Here is a 21,882-nt window from a genome sequence, read left to right as displayed (position 1 = left end):
TCAGAATTTCCCAACTAAACCTTACGTTTCTCCGCCACAGAAGGCAGTGGGGGGAAGGCCAAGTCATTCGAAGTATTCGAGAAGGAGACAGATGCATTTTCTCAATGCTAAAGGGATATGGGGGAAAAGCGGGAACAGGGCACTGAGTTAGACGATCGGCCACGATCGTTTTGAATGGCGGGGTAGGGCCCGACGGGCCGAATGGCCTACTCCAGCTCCTACTTTCTATGAACTCCTGGTGCAGGAGCTCTGTCCGTGTGGACATCTTCCCCATTGTACATGGAGTTATTTATTGTAACCCCTCCCCCAGTGGCCGTTTTTGGAATTACAGCCATTGCTCGGTCCCTTTAAACCACAACTCCCATAAACCACCGCGGGGCCGAGTCTGCGCAGTGAGGGTCGAAGGGCTGAAAAAGAACGATGCAGGTAAGGGTTTGTTCTCCCAGCTCCATTTTTTAAATAGATTTTTTTTTAGGATTAAAACAACGAACTAAAGAGTCTCTAAGCGGAAGACAAACTTCTTGTCGTCTTTCTTCCCCCCCTGAATATTTAATAATTGGCAGCACTCCATAGGGGGCGGCCATTTTGCATAGGAATGACTTCCGCGGGGGGGGGGCGGGTTAGAGGTCAAGTGTCAGCGGGGTCGTCAATAATGGTTTGTTTTCCAAAATGAGGAACAAAACCTACTGTACAAACAAATTAAATATTTAAATTTGTTTTATGGGGGGGGGGGGGTGGGAAACACCGCTTTATAAAAATAAAGCAGTAAAACTATTCAAAACTTTACTTAACAAGATGAAATAAATAATAAAATAAAGGTGCGGGAGGGAGCGTGAAACAGAGTCCAGCGCGGGAGGGCAGGTATTAAAAAAAAAATACGTGGAAGCAGTGTCGAAAAAGGTGCGGGCAGGAATGTGAAACAAAGTGGGAGGCGGGAGGGCGTGTTTTAAAATAAAACGCATAGAAGTGGCGTCGGGGGTTAAAAAGGTGCGGGCGGGAACGTGAAAGAAAATCTGAGGCGGGAGGGCGGGTTTTAAAATAAAACGTATAGAAGTGGCGTCGGGGAAAGAAAGGTGCGGGCGGGAACGTGAAGCAAACTCAGAAGCGGGAGGGCGTGTTTTAAAATAAAACTTTTTAAAAAAATAAAACGCAGTGTCGAAAAAAGGTGCGGGCGGGAATGTGAAAGAAAATCAGAGGCGGGAGGGCGAGTTTTTAAAAATAAAACGTATAGAAGTGGCGTCGGGGGTTAAAAAGGTGCGGGCGGGAACGTGAAAGAAAATCAGAGGCGGGAGGGTGGGTTTTAAAATAAAACTTTTTTTAAAAAATAAAACGCAGTGTCGAAAAAAGATGCGGGCGGGAATGTGAAAGAAAATCAGAAGCGGGAGGGCGAGTTTTTAAAAATAAAACGTAAAGAAGTGGCGTCGGGGGTTAAAAAGGTGCGGGCGGGAACGTGAAAGAAAATCAGAGGCGGGAGGGCGAGTTTTAAAATAAAACTTTTTTTAAAAAATAAAACGCAGTGTCGAAAAAAGATGCGGGCGGGAATGTGAAAGAAAATCAGAGGCGGGAGGGCGAGTTTTTTTAAAAATAAAACGTATAGAAGTGGCGTCGGGGGGAAAAAAAAGGTGCGGGCGGGAGGGAATGTGAAACCAAATGAGAGGCGGGAGGGCGGGTTTTAAATAGTGAAGGAGCAGCGCCTCCCGACGCACGACAGCAGCCGCCAACCTCACGCGTTCGGCATCCGTGAGGCGGGCGGGCGGCGGCGGCGGCGGGAGCAGCACCACCAGCAGCCGCGCACGGACTCACCGAGGCCGCGGTGCGTGCGGAGCAGTTGAACGGCCGGTTTATGGTGAGGGAAGGCCTCGAGCTCTTAACAAAAAAAATTATTTACTTGAAGTTTTTTTTTTAAAAAAAAAATTTTATTAGCAGGGGGAATAATTTAATTTTTAAAAGCCGCGCGGGCGGGCGAATTATTATTTTGGCCCCTCCGGAAAACATTAGATTTTTGAAGCGGGCGGGCGCGGGATGCTCGTAAAATTTTACCTCTTCCCCCTCGGGTTAATCTCTTCAAACCCCCCCCCCCCCCCATTATAATAATAATAAATAAACCTGAAGGGAATTTTGAATAATGGCGGATTTATTTTTAAAAGTCGGCCGATTTTTTTTTTTATTCGCGCCCCGCCGCCGACATTGCCTTTAACCGTTAAAGGCGCGGGGTCCCGGCCGGCCTTCCGATCTGGAAGGTTCGGCGGCCTCTTCCGAGGGCCCACCGCGTGTCAGCGGGTAAAAGTTTAAAACCCGCCCTCCCGCGCCACATCCACGGCGCGACGGCGGCCACTTACCACAAAATTTATTTAATCCGTTCGAGTTTTACGGTTGCGCCCGCCCGACCCACAACCGTTTGGCAGCGGCCGCCATCTTGCGGAAGTTTTCCACCTCCCGCACCGGCACCTTTTTTTAAAAATTAAAACGGTTTCGGCTGTAGTTTTTAACCGATTTAATATTGTTGCCCTCTCTTTAATTGTATTTTCCTGTTCCAACGGGCGCGCAAAGGCTCTTTTTAGAAGAGAAAACGGACGCCGTTTGGACATAACGGTTTTTTCCCCTCAGCGTATGGCGGCCGCCATTTTGATTATTCCTCCCCCCGTTTTTAATGTTCCCTTTTTTAAAAAATCAAACAACCATCTTAAACAAAATCTAAACCTTGCAAGGACATTGAAGCCGAAACGCACGTTTTAAATAAATAAACATTTCAATTGATGATGTCTTCAGAGTGTATAACGGTCCGGCTCGCGGGGTTGGTTAGCACTTCCGGTCCGCCATCTTGCGCCTCAGTGGCAGCGCAAGGTTAAAAATAAAGAATCCAGAGGGGGATTTTTTTTTTTTAGAAAACGAAGCAAAATACTAAGGGAACCACGGCGGATTTTATTATTATGAGGTAAAGTGACGGTGTTCATAATAAAACAAAAATGCTGCTTTTAACCGTGGTGTCCCGGTGCCGGGATGGTGGGCGCCATCTTGGACAGCGCTCGGGGAAGGGGGTTGCGGGCATTTTAATCCTACACGGACAGGAGGGAGAGAGTGGGGGCGGCTGAAGGAGCCGAAAGCCGTGAGGTGAGTACGATTGTTCTCCCCTCGCTTTCCTTTAATCTGGGGTCGGGCCGGCGCCGCTGATTCGGTTCCGGGTCGGAGGAGGCGGCGGACAACCGCGGCCGCCATCTTGGTTGATATCCAACCGAGAGAAGAAGGAGGGGGGGAGAGCGGAAGAGGGAATGCGGGCATTTTATTCCTATAGGGACAAAGGGGCGTGTGTGGGGTGGAGGGGGATAATATATTAGGGTTTAAAGGAGGCGAGAGGTGAGTATGATGGTTTCCCCCTTTTAATTCGATCATATACACCACAACCTTTCTGCCCCCCTCCCCCATATCTCCACTTGGGTCAGGCGGGGTCAGCGCCTCTGGCTGGTTCGGTTCCGGGTCGAGGGGGAAGGAGGCGGCGGCGGCGGGCGCCATTTTGGTTTTGTTGTGCGACGGACTCGGAAGCAGCGAAGAGGCCCCGGGGTCGGAGCCGGAACCGGACCAGCTGCCGAGTGAGTGAGAGCCGGCGAACCGTGTCCTCCTCACCCGCCCACCCCACCCCACCCCGCCTTTCATCCCTCTCCTTAAACCCCCCACCCTCAGCTCCTCTTTCCCCCCATCGACAGGCACCACCCCCCCCCCCCCGCCCGCCCCGGCCTCCTCGTCTCCCCACAGCCCGGCTCTGGGGCGCTGTGAGTCTGCAGATTTCGGCGGCCTCGGGCCTCCCGTCGTTTTTCCCCCGTCTCTAAACACCTCTCGTGAGCGGCCGGCCTGACCCCTTCACCGCCCCCCCCCCCCCCCCCGAATTACCCGACACCGGGGCTTTTGTCCCTGCTAGGCCCAATGGATTAGTGTTTGGGGGGGGGGGGAAATAATATAAATATCTGATCCACAAAATGAGCTGGGTGTATAAATCAGGGATTAATTTGACTAATTATCTTGGAATTAGATTAATAAAATTGTTTAAAATGTAACTATGATTAAATGAGTTTATATGTTGAATGGGAATAATTCCCTGTTTATTTATAAAGGTGGGGAGCTGCAGTATTCCGGGCCCCTTTTCCAGGGTTGGCAGATCGAGCCGGCTGGGAGGTGGAAAGACCGGTCGAGAGGGGCACCCCACCCCCCCGGGGGGCAGTGGGTTTAAACGGGTTCTGTCCGTCCTACGTTTTCCTTTTAGAATTAGATCTGGTTCGGTTTTACTGACGGCGGAACCAAACGCGTGAAAGGGAGGCAGAGGAACGGAAGAAAACCATTTTCCGAGGGGGGGGGGGGGGGTGTCCGTCCGGCGCCCCCGCGACGTGCAAAACTGCGAAACGAGGCTCCGGAAGTCGTCTTCCTCGCGGACGCGGAGCGCGAGCCTTTTTTTCTCTCCCGCTGGACGCGTCTCTCGTGTGTGTTTGTTTAATTATGAGGCGAGGTCACACAAACTAGGCTTGTATTTTCTCTGGAAGGTTAAGGGGGGAGGGGGGTGGTGAGGTTTTATTTTAAAGGATTTTGAAAGGAATTGATAGGGTAGATCGAGGGGACGGTTTTCCCGCTGGTCGGGGAGTCTAGTACAAGGGGACAAAACCTTAAAATCAGAGCCAGGCCGTTCGAGAGAGGAGTTCGGAACCACTTCCACACTTCTACCACCCTTTGCGTGAAGAACCCCCTCCCACAAAGGCCAGTAGATGCTAGTTCAATTCATTTTAAATCTGAGATTGATAGATTTTTGCATTAAGGGATATGGCGCCAAGGTGGGTAAATAGGATACAGATTAGCCATGATCTGATTGACTGGCGGAACAGACTCGAGGGGCTGAACGGCCTCCTCCTGTTGCTGATGACTTGGGTGTAGATTGGCGAGGCACAGTCTCAGTGACCCGCCTTTCCCCTTCGCGACCCAACTCCTCACGGGGGGGGGGGAACTGCTGCCGTTTTGACCCGCTAAAAGGGCGCAGCTTCTCCAGCTGGGTGACTCAGCCCCACGAAGCACTGTCTCGCTCCTGGATTTGAGTGGGGACAAATCCCAGCTGTGTTTTGTTTTAAATCTCGGTCTCCGCACCCCACCAATGAGCCAAGCTGGCTACTAAATGGGCAGAGCCCTGCAGACCTGCCTGGTTTTTGGGTATCAGATTTCTGCGCTTGTGATGAGGAATGACTCGACTGCAGTCTTTCACCACCCGTATTTGGGGTAAATTGCAGGCATTTTACCTCGAGAGAGAGAGAGCTATATATCGGGTGGCTTTGTGCAATCTTAGTATATTCCTGCTGGGGGAACGTGGGTGAAGGTAACAGAAGTGCTCTGCGTCGTTTGTTTAAACCAAACGTACCCTGGGGACCAGTGTAAGTGGCTGATATAATGTCGTCATACAGCAGACAGCATCTCCTGCCGGCTTACTGGGTGTAATCTCTTCCCCCGACTCATTTTATTCCATGCATTGGAATGTTTGCTTCGGTTGCAAGAGGTGGGAGCTGTTTGAGTTTTTTTTTGTTTTGGGAGCGAGCTGGTCCTGCAAGAATCATGGAATCTTACAGCACAGGATAAGGCCATTTGGCCCATCGTGAGTGTGCCGGCCCTTTGAGAAAGCGAAATGTTCTTCTTCGAATTTCAGTTGCAAACCTACCTCCTAAAGTAAATTCTGTTGGTTTTATAATTTTGGGGTTTTTGCACAGGCAGAATCCTCCACACTTCCTTCTGGCTGCCTGCTTTTCTCACTAGCGGGGAGACTTCAGTGAACGAGAGCTCCGACACATTGTAGATTCAAGCCCCGTATCCAGACAGACGTTCCAAGGGAGTGCTGCATTGTCGGAGGTGCCGCCCTTCGGACGAGACGATAATCCGAGGCCCCGTCCCCCTGTTCAAGGGGGATGTAATAGATCCCATCACACTATCGGAAGAAGCGCAGGGAGCTCTCCTGGTGTCCTGGTCAATATTTGTCCGCCAGATTGGCTGGTCGTTTCATCTCTCTGCTGTCTGAGAATCTTCCATTTTGGCTGCCGTGTTTCCCTGTATAAGTGACTGCACTTCAGAAGTAGTTAATGGGCTGTGAAACGCTTTGCAGTCTCCTGTGGATGTGAAAGGTGCTGTACGTCTTTCCACCCCATGGGTTTCACTCTTGATATTTAGCGACTAGACACTTGGCCCATTGGGCTGATTTCACTCTTGGCTTTAAGGAGAGCTCCGGATTTTTTACACAGAATTTAAAGCAGAGAAACAGGCCATTCGGCCCAACTGGTCCATGCCGGTGTTTATGCTCCACACGAGTCTCCTCTTCATCTCACCCTATCAGCATATCCTTCTATTCCTTTCTCCCTCGTGTGTTGATCAGGCTTCCCCTTAAATGCATCTATGTTATTCGCCCCAACTGGTGAGTTCCACATTCTCACCACTCTCTGGGTAAAGAAGTTTCTCCTGAATTCCCAATTGGATTTATTAGTGACCATCTTATATTTATGGCCCCTAGTTCTGGTCTCCCCCACAAGCGGAAGCATATTCTCTACGTCGACCTTATCGAACACCGTCATAATTTAAAGACCTCTATCAGGTCACCCCTCAGCCTTTGCCTTTCTAGAGAAAAGAGCCCCGGCCTGCTCAGCCCTTCCTGATAGGTATAACTTATTTTTTGAATTATTCATATTGTTTTAGCGTCGACTGGAATCTTAAAGTATATGCACACTGATTGGAACGGCTGGCTTTTTTAATAAAAAGGGTGACCCATGCTGATTTGTGCCCTCCATCTTGAGCATGCTCAGAAATCTTTGAATTAGGCCCATCCTTACCGGGGGGGGGGAGGAGGATGGTGCCCCCTTTTTGCTTCCTGCTCTTTTGCAATTGCAGGTCATTAGGGAAGGTAAACCTGATTCCCACCAAACATTGCGAGCTGCTTTGTTCCAGATCACTTTAAACCATTGTGGGTTTGAAAATGCTTTTGAGCTGCTGGATCCGGCTTGAAGACGGACCTTTCGTTAACTCCGTTACAATGGTCCTTGCTCACAACCATTGCAGGTGGCAGCTTCCAAGCCTGGCTCGAGTTAATTATTTAGCAGGGAGTGTCAATCTCTGCTGTTTGTTATTTACTGTCCCTGCATAAATACGTTTTATGCTGGCGTTAACTCTAGCCAGCGGCCCGTGGCCGATTAATCATTTGTCCTGCTGTTTTCAATCTGCATTTTATATTCTGTTCGACGGTGTCTCCTTTCTCTTCCCTCCTCCAGTGCCTGATTTGGTGTTCTTTGATCTATCCTCCAGACTTTCTCATCCCCACCCCAAATTAGTGTAGGGAGCTCGCATAGATTTTACAGCACAGAAATAGGCCATTCGGCCCAACAGGTCTATACCGACGTTTGTGCTCCACACGAGCCTCCTCCCACCTTACTTCGTCTCCCCCCATCAACAAATCCTTCTATTCCTTTCTCCCTCATGTGTTTATCCAGCTTCCCCCTTAAATCCATCTGTTATTCGCCTCAACCACTCCCTGTGATGGCGAGTTCCATATTCTCACCACTCTCTGGGTAAAGAAATTGATTGAACGATCTCGTTCAGGTTCGGCATGTGTTTGCTGGATGTGTGGAGACATGAGGTTCACTCACTAAAGCTTAGAACCAGTCTGATGTGTCTTGGGACTGTTGTGCAGGCAGGTATCTGCCTGCAAACTGTCAAGTGTTCGGCATCCGCCCAGTTTTTTGATTAGTATATTTCTGCGCTGGTATTGAGAGTGCTGCTGCTTTGTGGGGGCAAAATCCATGGAATTTTACAGCATGGAGGGAGGTTCAGAATTTGCATCAAGTACAGGCAACGTGATACAAGTGATGGGAATCTCGGGTCGACCAATTCTCTGGCTCGCTGTGGCCTTGTTCTGCCTGGCATTTCTGACGCTCGTCTCTCCTCCGCACCCAGTCGGCACGCCTGAGCGGGGTCGTGCCTGTTGCTTGCACCGATGTCAGCCATAGCTCGGTGGTAGCACTCTCCCCTCTGAGTCAGGAGGCTGTGGGTTCGAGCCCCATAATCCAGGCTGACACTCCGGTGCGGTACTGAGGGCGCGCTGTGCCGTCTGAGGGGGCGGTACTGAGGGAGCGGAGTGCGCCGCTGTCGGAGGGGGTGGTACTGAGGGAGCGGAGTGCGCCGCTGTCGGGGCGGTACTGAGGGCGCGCATCGGTACTGAGGGAGCGTTTCACTGTCAGAGGGGCCTTCTTTTGGATGAGACTTTAAACCAAGGCCCCGTCAGCCCCCTCAGGTGGACGTAAAAGACCCCACGGCCACTATTTCGAAGCAGAGTAGGGGAGTTCTCCCTGGTGTCCAGCTCAATCAATATTTATCCCTCAACCTAAAAACAGACGATCTGGTCATTTATCCCGTTGCTGTTTGTGGGATCTTGCTGTGCGCAAATTGGCTGCCACGTTTCCTACATTACAACAGTGACCACACTTTGAAAAGTGCTCCATTGGGTGTGATGCGCTTTGGGACTCGGTGAACGATTATTGAACACCGGACGGAGACCGGGTCTGGTTGGTGGTTGTGCCCCACTAGTTGCATTGCTATATTATTTAAATTGTCTCTCTTTCTCCACCTGGGATTTCCTGGTCCAACTGGCTCGGGATCTCGTTGGATAAATTCGCTGTAGTGTTGGGAGAAAGGCTGTCCTGGGAGGCATTTGGCACGGTGGGAAGTGTGGGGTTTCGGGGAAATTATTGTTTACCGCGACTTGTTAACGTCCATTAAACACATCAGTTCAGAGCTCGCCTCGATCAGCGAGCCTCTCTGTTGTCCATCATTTGGACCAAGTTTGTATGCTGTTTCGAACAAGAGTTTTGTGGCTGTATTGAAGGTTACCTGAGCCCACCCTAGGCGGGCGAGTCGATGGGTAGATTACTATGTTCCGTCCTATGGCCGCTTCAGATATCCAGTGCCACCCTTTTCTCTCCCGTTATTCCTGTGTTCTCATTTCTCTCTCTCTCTCTCTCCTCTCTGTCGTCCTGTCCAGATGTCCAGCTCTCCGCTTTCCAAGAAGCGCCGTGTATCCGTGTCTGCAGCAGAGCCAAAGACTGCTTCCAACTGCTCCTCCGTCAACTCTCTACGGACTCCGTCTCCTGCAACTCCCGCTAACGTGAGTGCTCACCGGGAACGTCCAGCGGGGGGGTGGCGGGGGGGTGTCGATAGAAACCAGGAGCCTGTGGGTGTGGGTGGAGGACGCCGCCATGGTCAGAGGGCAATAGTGCCAACACCAGTCAGAATCGAGTAACTGATGGTGGAGAAGTTAGCTGCTGGTGTTTGTGCTGTGGGCACTGTGCATGCTATAGTTGGGTCAGCATTTCTGCTGTTAGCCCCCTCGGCCTTGCTGGAAGTCTGGTGCACGGACACTGGGTGATTTCAGCCGCCTGGTGTTTTGAAGCCCGTTGCTTGCAGTGAGTCAGCACTTTCAGGAGGGATGGGGAGGAGAGCAAAGTGCCTTAACTGTAATCTCAGGAGCTGGGTGCTTGGTTGTTCTTTGCCCCTGTTTGACGTAAGTGCTTCAAATTGGATCATGAGTCAGACATTATTTGCACTACTTAATTATACATTACTCAGCTTAGGACCCAAAACAGTGCAATCGATGTAGTCTGCGTCTCCTTTCCTTCCTTCGTTCTCGGCCAAGAAATCTTTCTCTGGCCTCCCATCTGTAGTGCATCATCAGCAGCTGAGGAAGTGCATGAGTCACTTGTCCCTCAGGGGGACAGTTGCATCGACGGTCGAAGGGAGTGATTCTTTCCATGTAGGGAGAAGCTTGGCTTCCACTCGATTTGGCAGCACAGGCTGGAGTAAGATGTTGCTTCAGTGAGTTAGCCAAAAGGGTAAGTGCAGGGGGGTGGAGGCTGCGGGAGTGCTGTGTCGTGTCGGGACACCCAGCGGATGAGGGGCACACTTGTTGGTTTCTTGTGTTTTGTCATGTTGGGGGCAGCACTGAGTCTCGGCACTTGCGAACTGCAGCAATGTTCCCTCTTCAGGTGGGAGTATGTATCTAGTTTGGAGGTGGTGTCTCACCGCTTTGTGTATTGGTGACCGATAATGGCTGCTTTCTGTCCCCTTTTGCACCTTGGTTGCTGTTGGATTAATGGGTCTGTACTGAGGTAGTTATCCCTAATCTGGGACAGTGTAGAGGGAGCTTTACTCTGTATCTAACCCATGCTGCACCCTGACCCTGGGAGTGTTTGATGGGACAGTGTAGAGAGAGCTTTACTCTATCTAACCCGTGCTGTACCCTGACCCTGGGAGTGTTTGATGGGACAGTGTAGAGAGAGCTTTACTCTGTATCCAACCCATGCTGTACCCTGACCCTGGGAGTGTTTGACGGGACAGTGTAGAGGGAGCTTTACTCTATGTATGAGTCAACAGTGTGACTTCACCCTGATCTTGGGGTGTGAGAACTTTTTTCATTGCGTACCTGAGCCATCCTTGTGTTCTCGGTCGATTCGTGGGAATTCGCCCCTCCTTACTTTAGGTGTTGAGGCTGTCTGTTGTCCTGATTAAGACTGGCTCACTCAACGCAGGCCTGGGATTGAATTGGGGACTTTGTGTCTCGGCAGCCTACTGCCGTAACCAGCTGAGCTATCAGGGACACTGGTATTAAGATCTCGATCGTGGCCCGTAAGTGCCTGCGGTATGTGCTGTGTCCTGGTCTTCACTCAGGTCCCTGTTTATACCGTGTGTGTGTGTGTGTGTGTGTGTGTGTGTGTGTGTTATTGGTGCTGATCCGTGTGCTGTTTAATTTCAGGGTATGGCCAAGAATGGAAATGAAGCTGAAATTGACGAGGGTCTGTACTCCCGACAGCTGTAAGTGAGACTTTTTTTTCCCCCCCCTCCTTGAACTGATTTCGGTGTGAATGCTGGACTGATGTGCCCTCTGGCTGCTCCACTGGCTCAAGCTGGTAGACTGTTTAACGGAGCAAGACAGGCCGCAGTGCCCTTCCCTCCATCACCTAGGGACATCTTTCCCAGGCTGAGAAGGAGCCCGGTCGTTTGTCTGCGGAGGAAGCCAGAGGCCGCACGACTCGGCGACCTGGGCAGGAGCGCCCTGGTGCTAGATGGCGACGCCAGACAGACCCTTAAACTGCGCACATCCTTCCCTCTCGCCCCACCTCCCTCCACAGCCTGCTGTTGAGTCGGAAACTCCCTAATGGTTGTCGTTGGTTTGCAGGTACGTCCTCGGCTATGAGGCCATGAAACGCATGCAGAATGCCAACATTCTGATTTCGGGAATGCGTGGCCTAGGTTTGGAGATCGCCAAGAATGTGATACTGGGAGGCGTGAAGACGGTGACTATCCATGATCAGGGGGTCGCACAGTGGGTGGATCTCTCCTCCCAGGTAAGTTATCTCTCTCCTCCTGTTTGACCAGGTGGGGCTGTGCTTCCTTGTGAGTAGAGAGTGACGGAGGCGACTGAGGGCCAACGGGGCGGGGGGGGGGGGAAAAGAGTATGGAGCGGTCCCAGATACAAAGTGGGTAGGAGGTTCAAACCATCCAAAGGCAACCAGGTCTGGTCAGACTGCATCTGGAGTCCTGTGCCCAGTTTCAGCCACTGTGATACATTAAGAGCCAGTGTCTGCAGCTCTTCATTAGAGGCGGTGTCAGCCCATGAGCTGCAGAGCATCAGACTGAACTCCTTGTCAGCATTGGGTGAGATGTCGGATTGCAGTGCGCCAGGAGGGTGGGAGTGAGGAGACCAACACAGTCCCAAGGACTAAACTATCTGCGGGGCGATACCAGCTAGAATGTGATCTTTGGGCAGCGGGCGAGGGTTGGTATCTCTGCCTCCGGTCAGGTTAATACTCGCGGTGGGTACCCTGCATTCGAAAGTGACTTTGGCACTGTCCTGTTGCCTGGTCATTGATACTGCAGGAACAGTAACACAAAGGTTTATTCCCGTGTTTCCTGGGATGTGGTTCCCAGGGAACCTCGTTACTTTTGGACAGATTCAGTGGAAGCTGCGCTCCCGAGTTTTAGTCCGTCCGGTTCCGGGATCTCGTTGCCGCGGCGAGACAGCCCGGCAGCGATCTTCCGATGGAATTCCAGCTGGCTCCGTACTGCGTGAGGTCTGAGCTTTGGGGATTCTGGTCACCCCGGAAAGTGGGTAAGGGAGGGAGTCTGATCACCCCGGAAAGGAGGTGACGGACAGAGGGAGTCTGAGGTACAGGATGTAGGGAAGGTGAATCTTGAAGAATGCCAGTGAAACCATGACTATTGGGTGTAGACCGTGGGCTCCCAAGATATGGAGACAAATTCTGGATTAATGTGGGAGCTCTTCACGCAGTGATTGACTTGTGGACAGAGACAAAAACTCGAATTGTCTCGGCCAGTTGGATGTGTGAGTGATTGTAGGTGTGGCTGATAGTGATCCTTCATCTGATTCCCCCACCCTCTGTACTTTATCATTTTAATTTAATTTCTTCAGGATTTTTTATCTTGGTTATTACATAGAATTTACAGCACAGAAACAGGCCATTCGGCCCAACTGGCCTGTGTCTGTGTTTATGCTCCACACGAGCCTCCTCCCTCCCTACTCCATCTCACCCTATCAGCATATCCTTCTATTCCTTTCTCCCTCATGTGTCTATCCAGCTTCCCCTTAAATCCATCTGTTATTCACCTCAACCACTCCCTGTGGGAGTGAGTTCCACATTCTCACCACTCTCTGGGTAAAGAAGTTTCTCCTGAATTCCCGATTGGATTTATTACTGACCATCTTATATTTGTGGCCCTTTGTTTTGGACTCCCCCACAAGTGAAAACATCTTCTCTACGTCGACCCTATCAAACCCCCTTCATAATCTTAAAGACCTCGATCAGGTCACCCCTCAGTCTTTTCTCGAGAGATAATATTTGCAAGAGGTGAAAAAGTGGGATATTTGATGTTCCCCACATGGGGATGGATTATTACAGGTAATAAAAATATTACCATTTAAAAAAAAATCATCGCACCCTTTTAAGTAAATCTGTTTTCTTTTATAAATCTGCAATTAATTATAAAAGGGATTAATTAAGTCCGTCTGTGTTTTTGTGAAACTTTCGCAGTTCGAGTTTTAAGGAGGTGCATAAGACAACGTGGGGTTTGTCTCAAACGTTTAAGTCTCTTTGTGCAACGGTGACGTTTCACCGAGGGACGGAGGGAGGGAGGGAGTGCATCTGCACGGATCTGTGGCTGTGAGGCCCCAGTGCAGCTGGAGTGATGAATACAGCTCCAGCAATTCTTTCTCGCCTGGTGAAGCCAGTATTTGCACGTTGCTTTAAAGGAAATAATGCAGATTTAACACCAAAAAAAGGAAATATTTTATTTGGAGAAGAGCAGACACCCCCCAAACCCAGTGCTGCCTGTGGGATCTTGCTGTGCGCAAAATGGCCACTGGGATAGCTTTATAACAGTGACCGCACTTCAGAAAGTGATTGGATGTGAAGTGCTTTGGGACGTCCCGGGGATGTATGAGGTTCTGTATAAATGCAACAAGGTGTAACCCGAGCCCCTGGGTTCCCGGTGTCACTGGAAGGAGTTTAAATCGTTCACTTGTGTAATCGCCTTCACTCTTTTGCTGTTCATAGGAACAGGAGTAGGCCATTCAGCCCCTCGTGCCTGCTCCGCCATTTGATAAGATCATGGCTGATCTGTGATCTAACTCCATATACCTGCCTTTGGCCCATATCCCTTAATACCTTTGGTTGGCAAAAAGCTATCTATCTCACATTTAAATTTAGCAATTGAGCTAGTATCAATTGCCATTTGCGGAAGAGAGTTCCAAACTTCTACCACCCTTTGTGTGTAGAAATGTTTTCTAATCTCGCTCCTGAAAGGTCTGGCTCTAATTTTTAGACTTCTCCGAGAATCCCCACCAGCGGAAATAGTTTCTCTCTATCCACCCTATCCGTTCGCCTTAATATCTTATAAACTTCTGCTACAGAACTAACTTGGCTCGTTGTCTTGTCTTCCCCACCCCCCCCCCCCTTTCCCATCAGTTCTACCTTAGGGAAGCGGACCTGTCTAAGAACCGAGCTGAGGTTTCCCAGCCCCGGCTAGCAGAGCTGAATACCTACGTGCCGGTGTCTGCCTACACGGGGGAGCTGACCGAGGAATATGTGCAGCAGTTCCAGGTACGTGACCCAGGGAGGAATTGGGCCCCGCTTCTGAATGGGGTGCAGGGTTTCAGACGGAGTGGGACGAGTCCCTTGCCGCTTGGGGAGGGGGGCAAAATGGAAGCAAGGTCCCCTCTCCCCACCCCACCTCTGCCAGAGGACAAACTAGCCTGCAATGCACCTGGCTGCTAATCTCACTGTCTCCCTGGATATTTGCTGTTAAAGTGTTTCAGCTTAGTTCAAGTTTGCGTTTTTTGTTTAAATTGCGTTCTCGTTTGAACGCTGCGGCCCAGGGGTTGAGTTCTCGCTGCCGTTTCCTCTGCTATCCGGGAGGCACTCCCGTGTTGGTGCGCAGCTGCACCTGGGGGAGGTACTCTCCAGCCGTGTGCACAAGTGTGGCTGCTGCTCTCGAGCGCTCAGCCGGTGAGCGTCTCGCGCTGCCTTTCGCGCTGTGGCGGGTCCTGTCCACCTGTCCTGGAGTCACAGGACCGTGATCGGGCCAATTTCAGAGCCCGCGGTTTAAACCTGGGACTTGTTACACCATCCAGGGAGTGTGGCGATCCCTGGTTTGCGGGGGGGGGGGGGGGTGCTCAGGCCCTCCCTCCGCAGCTCACTGACCCTGCGCTCCAGGTTCGCACCCCGAATATCGGGAGAGCGGCTGTGGGGACCGTGCCAGGCAAAGGAGCGAGTGGGGAAAGAGGGGAATAAAATGTGTTGGATGCCTGAGGACTCTTCGGTTTGGGGCACCGACTGGTTGCTGTGTCCTCATTCTTAATGCCAGGGTCGGGGCAACAACGGGGGTCTCGCTTGGGGTGAGAGTGCAGTGTTACGGGGATCGACGAGTTTAAAAAGCAAACTCTTTCTTAATTATTTCTAAAAGGTGGTGGTGCTCACCAATTCTTCCCTGGAGGAGCAGCTGAGGGTCGGGGAATTCTGCCACAGCAAAGGAATCAAGTTCATCGTAGCTGACACCAAGGGGCTGTTCGGGTGAGTGGGAGCGAGACACGGGCTGCCTGAAGCCATGAGGGAGAGTCTGTAGAGGGTACTTAATATTCAGGTAACACGAAGGGAGAAGTATCTGTTCCTCGATGTATTTGAAGTTGAATTTCCCCTCACGGCGATCTGGTGCTGGGGGGGGATGGGTAAAGATGTCCCAAAGCGGTTTTGTTGAAAGCAGCGGGGGGTTAAAACATCAGATATCCAGGGAACACTCCCCTCCCTCTGGGCACTGGATTCTAAACCTGATGAGTAACCAGATGGTGGCAATCGTTGGGAGGGAGCTGGCCCGGAAGCGGGTTTGTGGAGAGGGAGAGCTCACCGTGGGGAATTGGGATAGGGAAGGGCTGTCTGGGCCACTCCTCGTTGCTGCCTTCAAGTTTGATCTGGAAACCGGATTCAGAGTAATTGAGGAGTGTGTTTTGACGTGGTGCTGTTAGTGCGAGTTTTATCCGGCGGATGTAAACTGAACCCTGGAGTACTGTGAGCAGTTCTGGGCACCGCACCTTCGGAAGGACATATTGGCCTTGGAGGGAGTGCAGCGTAGGTTTACTGGAATGATACCCGGACTTCAAGGGTTAAGTTACGAGGAGAGATTACACAAATTGGGGTTGTGTTCTCCAGAGTTTCGAAGGTTAAGGGGTGATCTGATCGAAGTTTATAAGATATTAAGGGGAACGGATAGGGTGGATAGAGAGAAACTATTTCCGCTGGTTGGGGATTCTAGGACTAGGGGGGCACAGTCTAAAAATTAGAGCCAGACCTTTCAGGAGCGAGATTAGAAAACATTTCTACACACAAAGGGTGGTAGAAGTTTGGAACTCTCTTCCGCAAACGGCAATTGATGCCAGCTCAATTGCTAAATTTAAATCTGAGATTGATAGCTTTTTGGCAACCAAAGGTATTAAGGGATATGGGCCAAAGGCAGGTATATGGAGTTAGATGACAGATCAGCCATGATCTTATCAAATGGCGGAGCAGGCACGAGGGGCTGAATGGCCTACTCCTGTTCCTATGTTCCTAACCCGCAGGGTCTGGGAGTCGTCCAGTTACAGTTGCATCGTCGTTGCAGCCCTCTGTTACTAAACTCTGCCCACGTTTGGTCCCCCAGGCAACTGTTCTGTGACTTTGGTGAAGAGATGATAGTGTTGGATACGAATGGAGAGCAGCCGCTGAGCGCCATGGTCTCGATGATCACGAAGGTAAGGGCTGCCTTCCTCCCTCGCTTCAGTAACCTGCCGCTTTAAACCTGTTCGTGTGTGTGTGGCGGGAGCGGGCACTGACTCTGGCGTTGTGTTTCAGGACAATCCTGGGGTGGTGACCTGTTTGGACGAAGCCAGGCACGGGTTTGAGAGTGGCGACTTTGTGACCTTCACCGAAATTCAAGGCATGAAGGAGCTCAACAATTGTGATCCGGTGGAGATCAAAGTGCTGGGTCAGTATTTCTGATGTCTTGACCCCTGGTGTCTTTGTTGGAGGGAGGGACAACTGACCTCCCGCACTAGGCTGTACCAGTAAAAATAATTTCCCTTTCTCTACTCTGCATCAGTCTCTGCCCAATCTTTGTACCCGAGATCAAACGCTATGTTATCTCTGTCCAGTCCGGGTGTTGGAGTGCCTGTGAGACGTGTCCATTCCTCCTCCTCCTCCTGCCCCGTGCACCCTCACCACGTTGAATTCCAGACTCCCGGCGCGTTCTTCCACAGGCCCCCGCCCCAGTGTCCCCGAACTCTGACGCAACCCTTCCCCCTTCAGTCTTTCCTGATCAGAAAAGCCTGAACAGGCTGGGGCTCTTTTCTCTAGAAAGGCTGAGGGGTGACCTGATAGAGGTCTTTAAAATTATGAAGGGGTTTGATAGGGTCGACATAGAGAAGATGTTTCCACTTGTGGGGGAGACCAGAACTCGGGGCCATAAATATAAGACAGTCAGTAATAAATCCAATAGAGAATTCAGGAGAAACCTCTTTACCCAGAGAGTGGTGAGAATGTGGAACTCACTCCCACAGGGAGTGGTTGAGGTGAATAACAGAGATGGATTTAAGGGGAAGCTGGATAAACACATGAGGGAGAAAGGAATAGAAGGATAGGCTGATGGGGTGAGAAGAGGCTCGTGTGGAGCTTAAACACTGGCATGGACCAGTTGGGCCGAATGGCCTGTACATTCTACGTTTAAAAAAAAATAAAGAAATGTTCAATAGCTTTCGCTAATGCCTGTTCACGCAATTTTATTTGGAGGGTGTGTCAGAGTCCGGGGAAACCTTTTTAATGGGCGAGTTTCAAATGGTAAACGTCCCCCCGATGTGGATCTGCAGTGGGCTCGGTGAAGCCAGTGTTAGCTGAGGCTGATTCGCTGACTGCTGCAGTCACAGTGCTGCTACTTGCCGTCCTATTGAATTTATTCAGCTGTTCTATCGACCTCCTACAGTTTAACTGTTGGGTTCTGTTCAAGGGGAAGGAGAGGCTGCATCTCTCTCACTGGGGTAAAATTCACAGCTTGCTGCACTGTCCAGAAAGCTCCCAGATTTGGCCCATCTCACAATTGCTGTCTGGGCTCTGCTGGATAGCGTGTGTTGGAGATGTCGGGTGAGAACAAGATCACGCAACTGTTTGGCGCCTCCCCTTGTAGTCAAATAGCGCTCTGCCAGTAGGCGATCTCTCGCACGCACCGACTGTACAACAGATGGGAGACAATTGTGGGGGACACGAGAGCCCAGGCTCGGTTCTCTAAGATTGTACGGTACACCCCTCTGGCCAGATCTGCTAAGTGTCTTCACCTCTCCCCTTTTTGCAGGTCCGTACACGTTTAGTATCTGTGATACTTCAGGATTTTCCGACTACATCCGCGGAGGGATTGTGTCTCAGGTCAAAATGGCCAAGAAGCTGAGCTTTGTAAGTATGTCGAGCGGCAAAGCAGCTGGACTCTTGAGGCGATTCCCTCTTCATCCCCCCCCCCCCGGATGTCCGCAGGGAGAGTCGGACGTCATGTGTTGAGTTTTGACTGTGGACGTCTTGTGTTTGTGAGGTTTATGGTGTCTTGTCTTCAGTCGTACACCTGTGGGCTCTACGCTCTTGTTCAGTTAAATCACGGCCCTGGTGGGCCCTGGTGACAGATGACGGGCTGACCTCGGGTGACGGACTCCGGTTAGTTAGTTCTTGTCCCTTCCCCTGGTGCGGAGGGACCTCAGCGGGATTTGATGCCTGACCTCCGGTCTCTGAGCGCAGTTTAGAGCTGCTGTGTAACTCCCGTCTTGAATGTAGGTGGCTATCCGTTATGTCCAGTTGGCTCCCTTTCCTTCCATCGCGATATGTCAGTGACAGTGAGGGGGGGAGGTGGCTGCACGCGAGAGATCTCCTCCAGACGACCCAAATCCCTTCACAGCCAATGGATTATTTTTGAAGTTCAGTCACTGTTATGTAGTGGGATGCAGCAGCCAATTTGCGCACAGCAAGATGCCACAAACTGCAATGAGTTAAACCACTTAATTGGTTTTGGTGGTGGTGGTTTAGAGAGGAAAGCTGGCCCCAGGACACTGGGGTGAACGCCCTGTTCTTCTCACGATTCCGTGGGAACTGTAACATTCTCCCACGTTGGGCAGGCAGGACCTTGGTTCAATATGTCGTTCGAACAGCGTGCAGGACTGCACCAGGAGTGTCGGCTCGGGTCCTGGAGTGAGGCTCAAGCCCACGACCTTCTGACTCGGGCGAGGGTACTCCCGGGTGCGCCACGGCTGACTCTGGGATAACCAACAGGACGCGGCCTGCTCTGTTGCCTGGAGGTGCTGAGGAGAATTGAAGAGCGTGCCTGAGGATCAGCAGTGGTTTCCGCTGACTGACTGTTCACAGAGAGTGTCGCTGGGATTACGGTGCTGCTAACCCGAGCCGTCCTTTTTTTTCCCCCCCCCCCCCCCCCCTAGAAATCCTTAAAAGCGTCGCTGTGTGAACCAGACATTCTGACCACGGACTTTGCGAAGTTTGAGCATCCTGCACAGATGCATCTCGCCTTCCAGGCACTGCACCAGTTCGTGAAGAAAAACTCCCGCCTGCCCAGGCCAAGGCATCAGGTACGACCAACGGGACGGTTACTGGGGACCAGGTGGGGGTGGGTGCCGGGGGTCAGCGAGGAACGGGTTAGGGTGGTACCTGTGAGGGACAGGGTGGGTGCCGGGTGCCTGTGAGGGACAGGGTGGGTGCCGGGGGCTAGCGAGGGACAGGGTGGGTGCCTGTGAGGGACAGGGTGGGTTGCCGGGGGCTAGCGAGGGACAGGGTGGGTGCCTGTGAGGGACAGGGTGGGTACCTGTGAGGGACAGGGTGGGTGCCGGGGGCTAGCGAGGGACAGGGTGGGTGCCGGGGGTTAGGGTGGGGCAAGTACCGGCCGTCACATACAAGCGCAGCGATCTGATTAGTTTTTAATGGTGCCAGTTTACCTGGAATTGATTCCTTTCCAAGCCGTCTCCATGAAATCTCCGTTAAAATGTGAGGGAGTTTATCAATTGTAGCTGGTTGTGACTGGAGGGGTCGGTGGGGGTGGAGGGGTCGGTGGGGGTGGAGGGGTCGGGGGGGGGTGAAGGACGTTTCCCCAATGAACCATCGAGTGCCCCGAACCATAACCTGCCGTGGATTCCTGGCGTGAAGCTTCTTTTCTCTCTTTTTCCACCCCCCCCCCCCGCCTCCCTTTTGCAGGCGGACGCTGACGAGCTGGTGAACCTGACCAAGGGCGTGAACGAGAAGGCCTCGCCTTCCACCAGGCAGCAGCAGCTGGACGAGGGCCTGATCAGGAAGCTGTCCTACGTGGCAGCGGGCGACCTGGCACCAGTCAATGCCTTCATCGGCGGCGTGGCAGCACAGGAAGTGATGAAGGTACCGAGGAGCCCCCTCGCATGGCGGAACCTGGTGGGGAGGGGGGGGTGGGGTGGGGGGTGTTGCTCGTTGCGACCCGAACGGGGCTGTGGGTGGCGTAGAGGATGCCAACTTACACCATTAGGAATCAGTGGAGACCCTCAACGGTAGCGGGTATTTGCGAGGGGACTGTGTTGAGCCATTACAAAGCTGCTCCTTCAGTTACTGGGTTCAGTCATTGCAGACCCATGCCCCCACCTCACCCCCTGCCTGTCGCAGATGCAGGTTGGCTCCCTGGCCTGCTCTGGCAGCTTGTAAATTGCCCTGTAACTGGCTGAAGCTGCGACTGTTTCGCCCTGCCAGCTGGGCACTCGTACTGCCTGGTACCCTCACCTGCGTGTCCTCGAATGATACAGCACAGAAGGAGGCCATTCGGCCCACCGTGCCTGTGCCAGCTCTTTCCCCGTAGCCCTGCAAATTTCTCCCCATCAAGTATTTATCCAATTCCCTTTTGAAAGTTACTATTGAATCTGCTTCCACTGCCCTTTCAGGCAGTGAATTCCAGATCAGAACAACTCGCTGCGTAAAAAACATTCTCCTCATCTCCCCCTCTGGTTCTTTTGCCGATTTTCTTAAATCTGTGTCCTCTGGTTACCGACCCTCCTGCCACTGGAAACACTTTCTCCTTATTTACTCGATCAAAACCCTTCATGATTTTGAACACCTGTTAAATCTCCTCTTAACCATTTCTGCTCCAAGGGGAACAACCCCAGATTCTCCAGTCTCTCCACATTAACTGCTGGCATTCTGGTAAATCTCCTCTGCACCCTCTCCAAGGCCTTGACGTCCTTCCTAAAGTGCGGTGCCCAGAATACGTTACAAAACTCCAGTTGTGGCCGAACCAATGTTTTATAAAGGTTCATCATAACTTCCTTGCTTTTGTACTCTATGCCTCTGTTTATAAAGCCCAGGATCCCGTCTGCCTTTTTAACATCCTTCTCAACTTGTTTCTGCCACCATGAAAGATGTATTCAGCACAGTACAAAACGCTCCCAGTGATATGATCGGACAAGCTTAACTGCTTCATCCTGTCACTGTGTTCTTGCTATTTCTAACTCTGTCTGCCTCACCTTGTGGTACCGATCCCACCTACTGATTGGACGTGAGTTGGCACCTTAACCCCACAGGTCTCCCGGGCTCACCAGTGAAGAATGGTAACTTGGTTGAGGTACTAAAAGGGCCCTTGTGGTTTTTTGTACCCAGCAAAAGGTGGCAGCACCTTCAGGGAGGGTGGGAGGGGAGATTTAGTGAATAGCCTGGTCTGTTTTGGCGTACATAGGCTATTTCTGTCCTGTAATTTCTAACTAGTTTATTCTCCCACTCTATTTCACCTCATCCTATCAGCACATCCTTCTATTCCTTTCTCCCTCGTGTACTTCCCCTTAAATTCATCTCTATTCCCCTCAACCACTCCCTGTGGGAGCGAGTTCCACATTCTCACCACTCTCTGGGTAAAGAAGTTTCTCCTGAATTCCCGATTGGATTTATTAGTGACTATCTTATATTTATCTTTCCTGATAGTTATAACCTCAGTTCTGGTATCATATTAAATCTTTTTTGCACCTCCTCCAGTGCCTCTGTATCCTTTTTTATAATATGGAGACCAGAACTGTGCCCAGTGCTCCGAGTGTGGTCTAACCAAGGTATATGGAGACCAGAACTGTGCACAGTGCTCAGAGTGTGGTCTAACCAAGGTATATGGAGACCAGAACTGTGCCCAGTGCTCCGAGTGTGGTCTAACCAAGGTATATGGAGACCAGAACTGTGCACAGTGCTCAGAGTGTGGTCTAACCAAGGTATATGGAGACCAGAACTGTGCCCAGTGCTCCGAGTGTGG

The 21,882-nt window shown here is 51.5% G+C and overlaps 1 protein-coding gene and 1 non-coding gene across 3 annotated transcripts in view; both read left to right on the top strand.

Moving 5' to 3' along the window:
* Nucleotides 1–1,725: 1,725 nt before the first annotated feature.
* Nucleotides 1,726–21,882, top strand: part of LOC137313777 (ubiquitin-like modifier-activating enzyme 1) — a 41,086-nt gene continuing 20,929 nt past the window's right edge. Inside the window, exons 1-11 of one of the 2 annotated variants that reach the window (XM_067979569.1) lie at nucleotides 1,726–1,846; nucleotides 9,041–9,163; nucleotides 10,808–10,866; nucleotides 11,231–11,399; nucleotides 14,037–14,171; nucleotides 15,034–15,140; nucleotides 16,261–16,351; nucleotides 16,452–16,584; nucleotides 17,941–18,038; nucleotides 19,064–19,210; nucleotides 19,830–20,006. In XM_067979569.1, the coding sequence (XP_067835670.1) occupies nucleotides 1,844–1,846; nucleotides 9,041–9,163; nucleotides 10,808–10,866; nucleotides 11,231–11,399; nucleotides 14,037–14,171; nucleotides 15,034–15,140; nucleotides 16,261–16,351; nucleotides 16,452–16,584; nucleotides 17,941–18,038; nucleotides 19,064–19,210; nucleotides 19,830–20,006 (1,242 nt within the window). In that variant the 5' untranslated portion in view covers nucleotides 1,726–1,843. Of the gene's footprint in view, nucleotides 1,847–3,480; nucleotides 3,588–9,040; nucleotides 9,164–10,807; nucleotides 10,867–11,230; nucleotides 11,400–14,036; nucleotides 14,172–15,033; nucleotides 15,141–16,260; nucleotides 16,352–16,451; nucleotides 16,585–17,940; nucleotides 18,039–19,063; nucleotides 19,211–19,829; nucleotides 20,007–21,882 lie in introns of those variants that run through there. The other variant, XM_067979570.1, reaches the window with a different exon arrangement.
* Nucleotides 11,875–12,004, top strand: LOC137313786 (small nucleolar RNA SNORA71). Its single transcript, XR_010961055.1, has one exon. It is a non-coding gene; the product is annotated as a small nucleolar RNA SNORA71 (small nucleolar RNA).

The sequence above is a fragment of the Heptranchias perlo genome, unplaced genomic scaffold (assembly GCF_035084215.1).
Source record: "Heptranchias perlo isolate sHepPer1 unplaced genomic scaffold, sHepPer1.hap1 HAP1_SCAFFOLD_482, whole genome shotgun sequence".
Taxonomy (NCBI): domain Eukaryota; kingdom Metazoa; phylum Chordata; class Chondrichthyes; order Hexanchiformes; family Hexanchidae; genus Heptranchias; species Heptranchias perlo.
The sequence above is the reverse complement of the archived record's forward strand: the minus strand, read 5'-3'. Positions and strand labels throughout refer to the sequence as shown.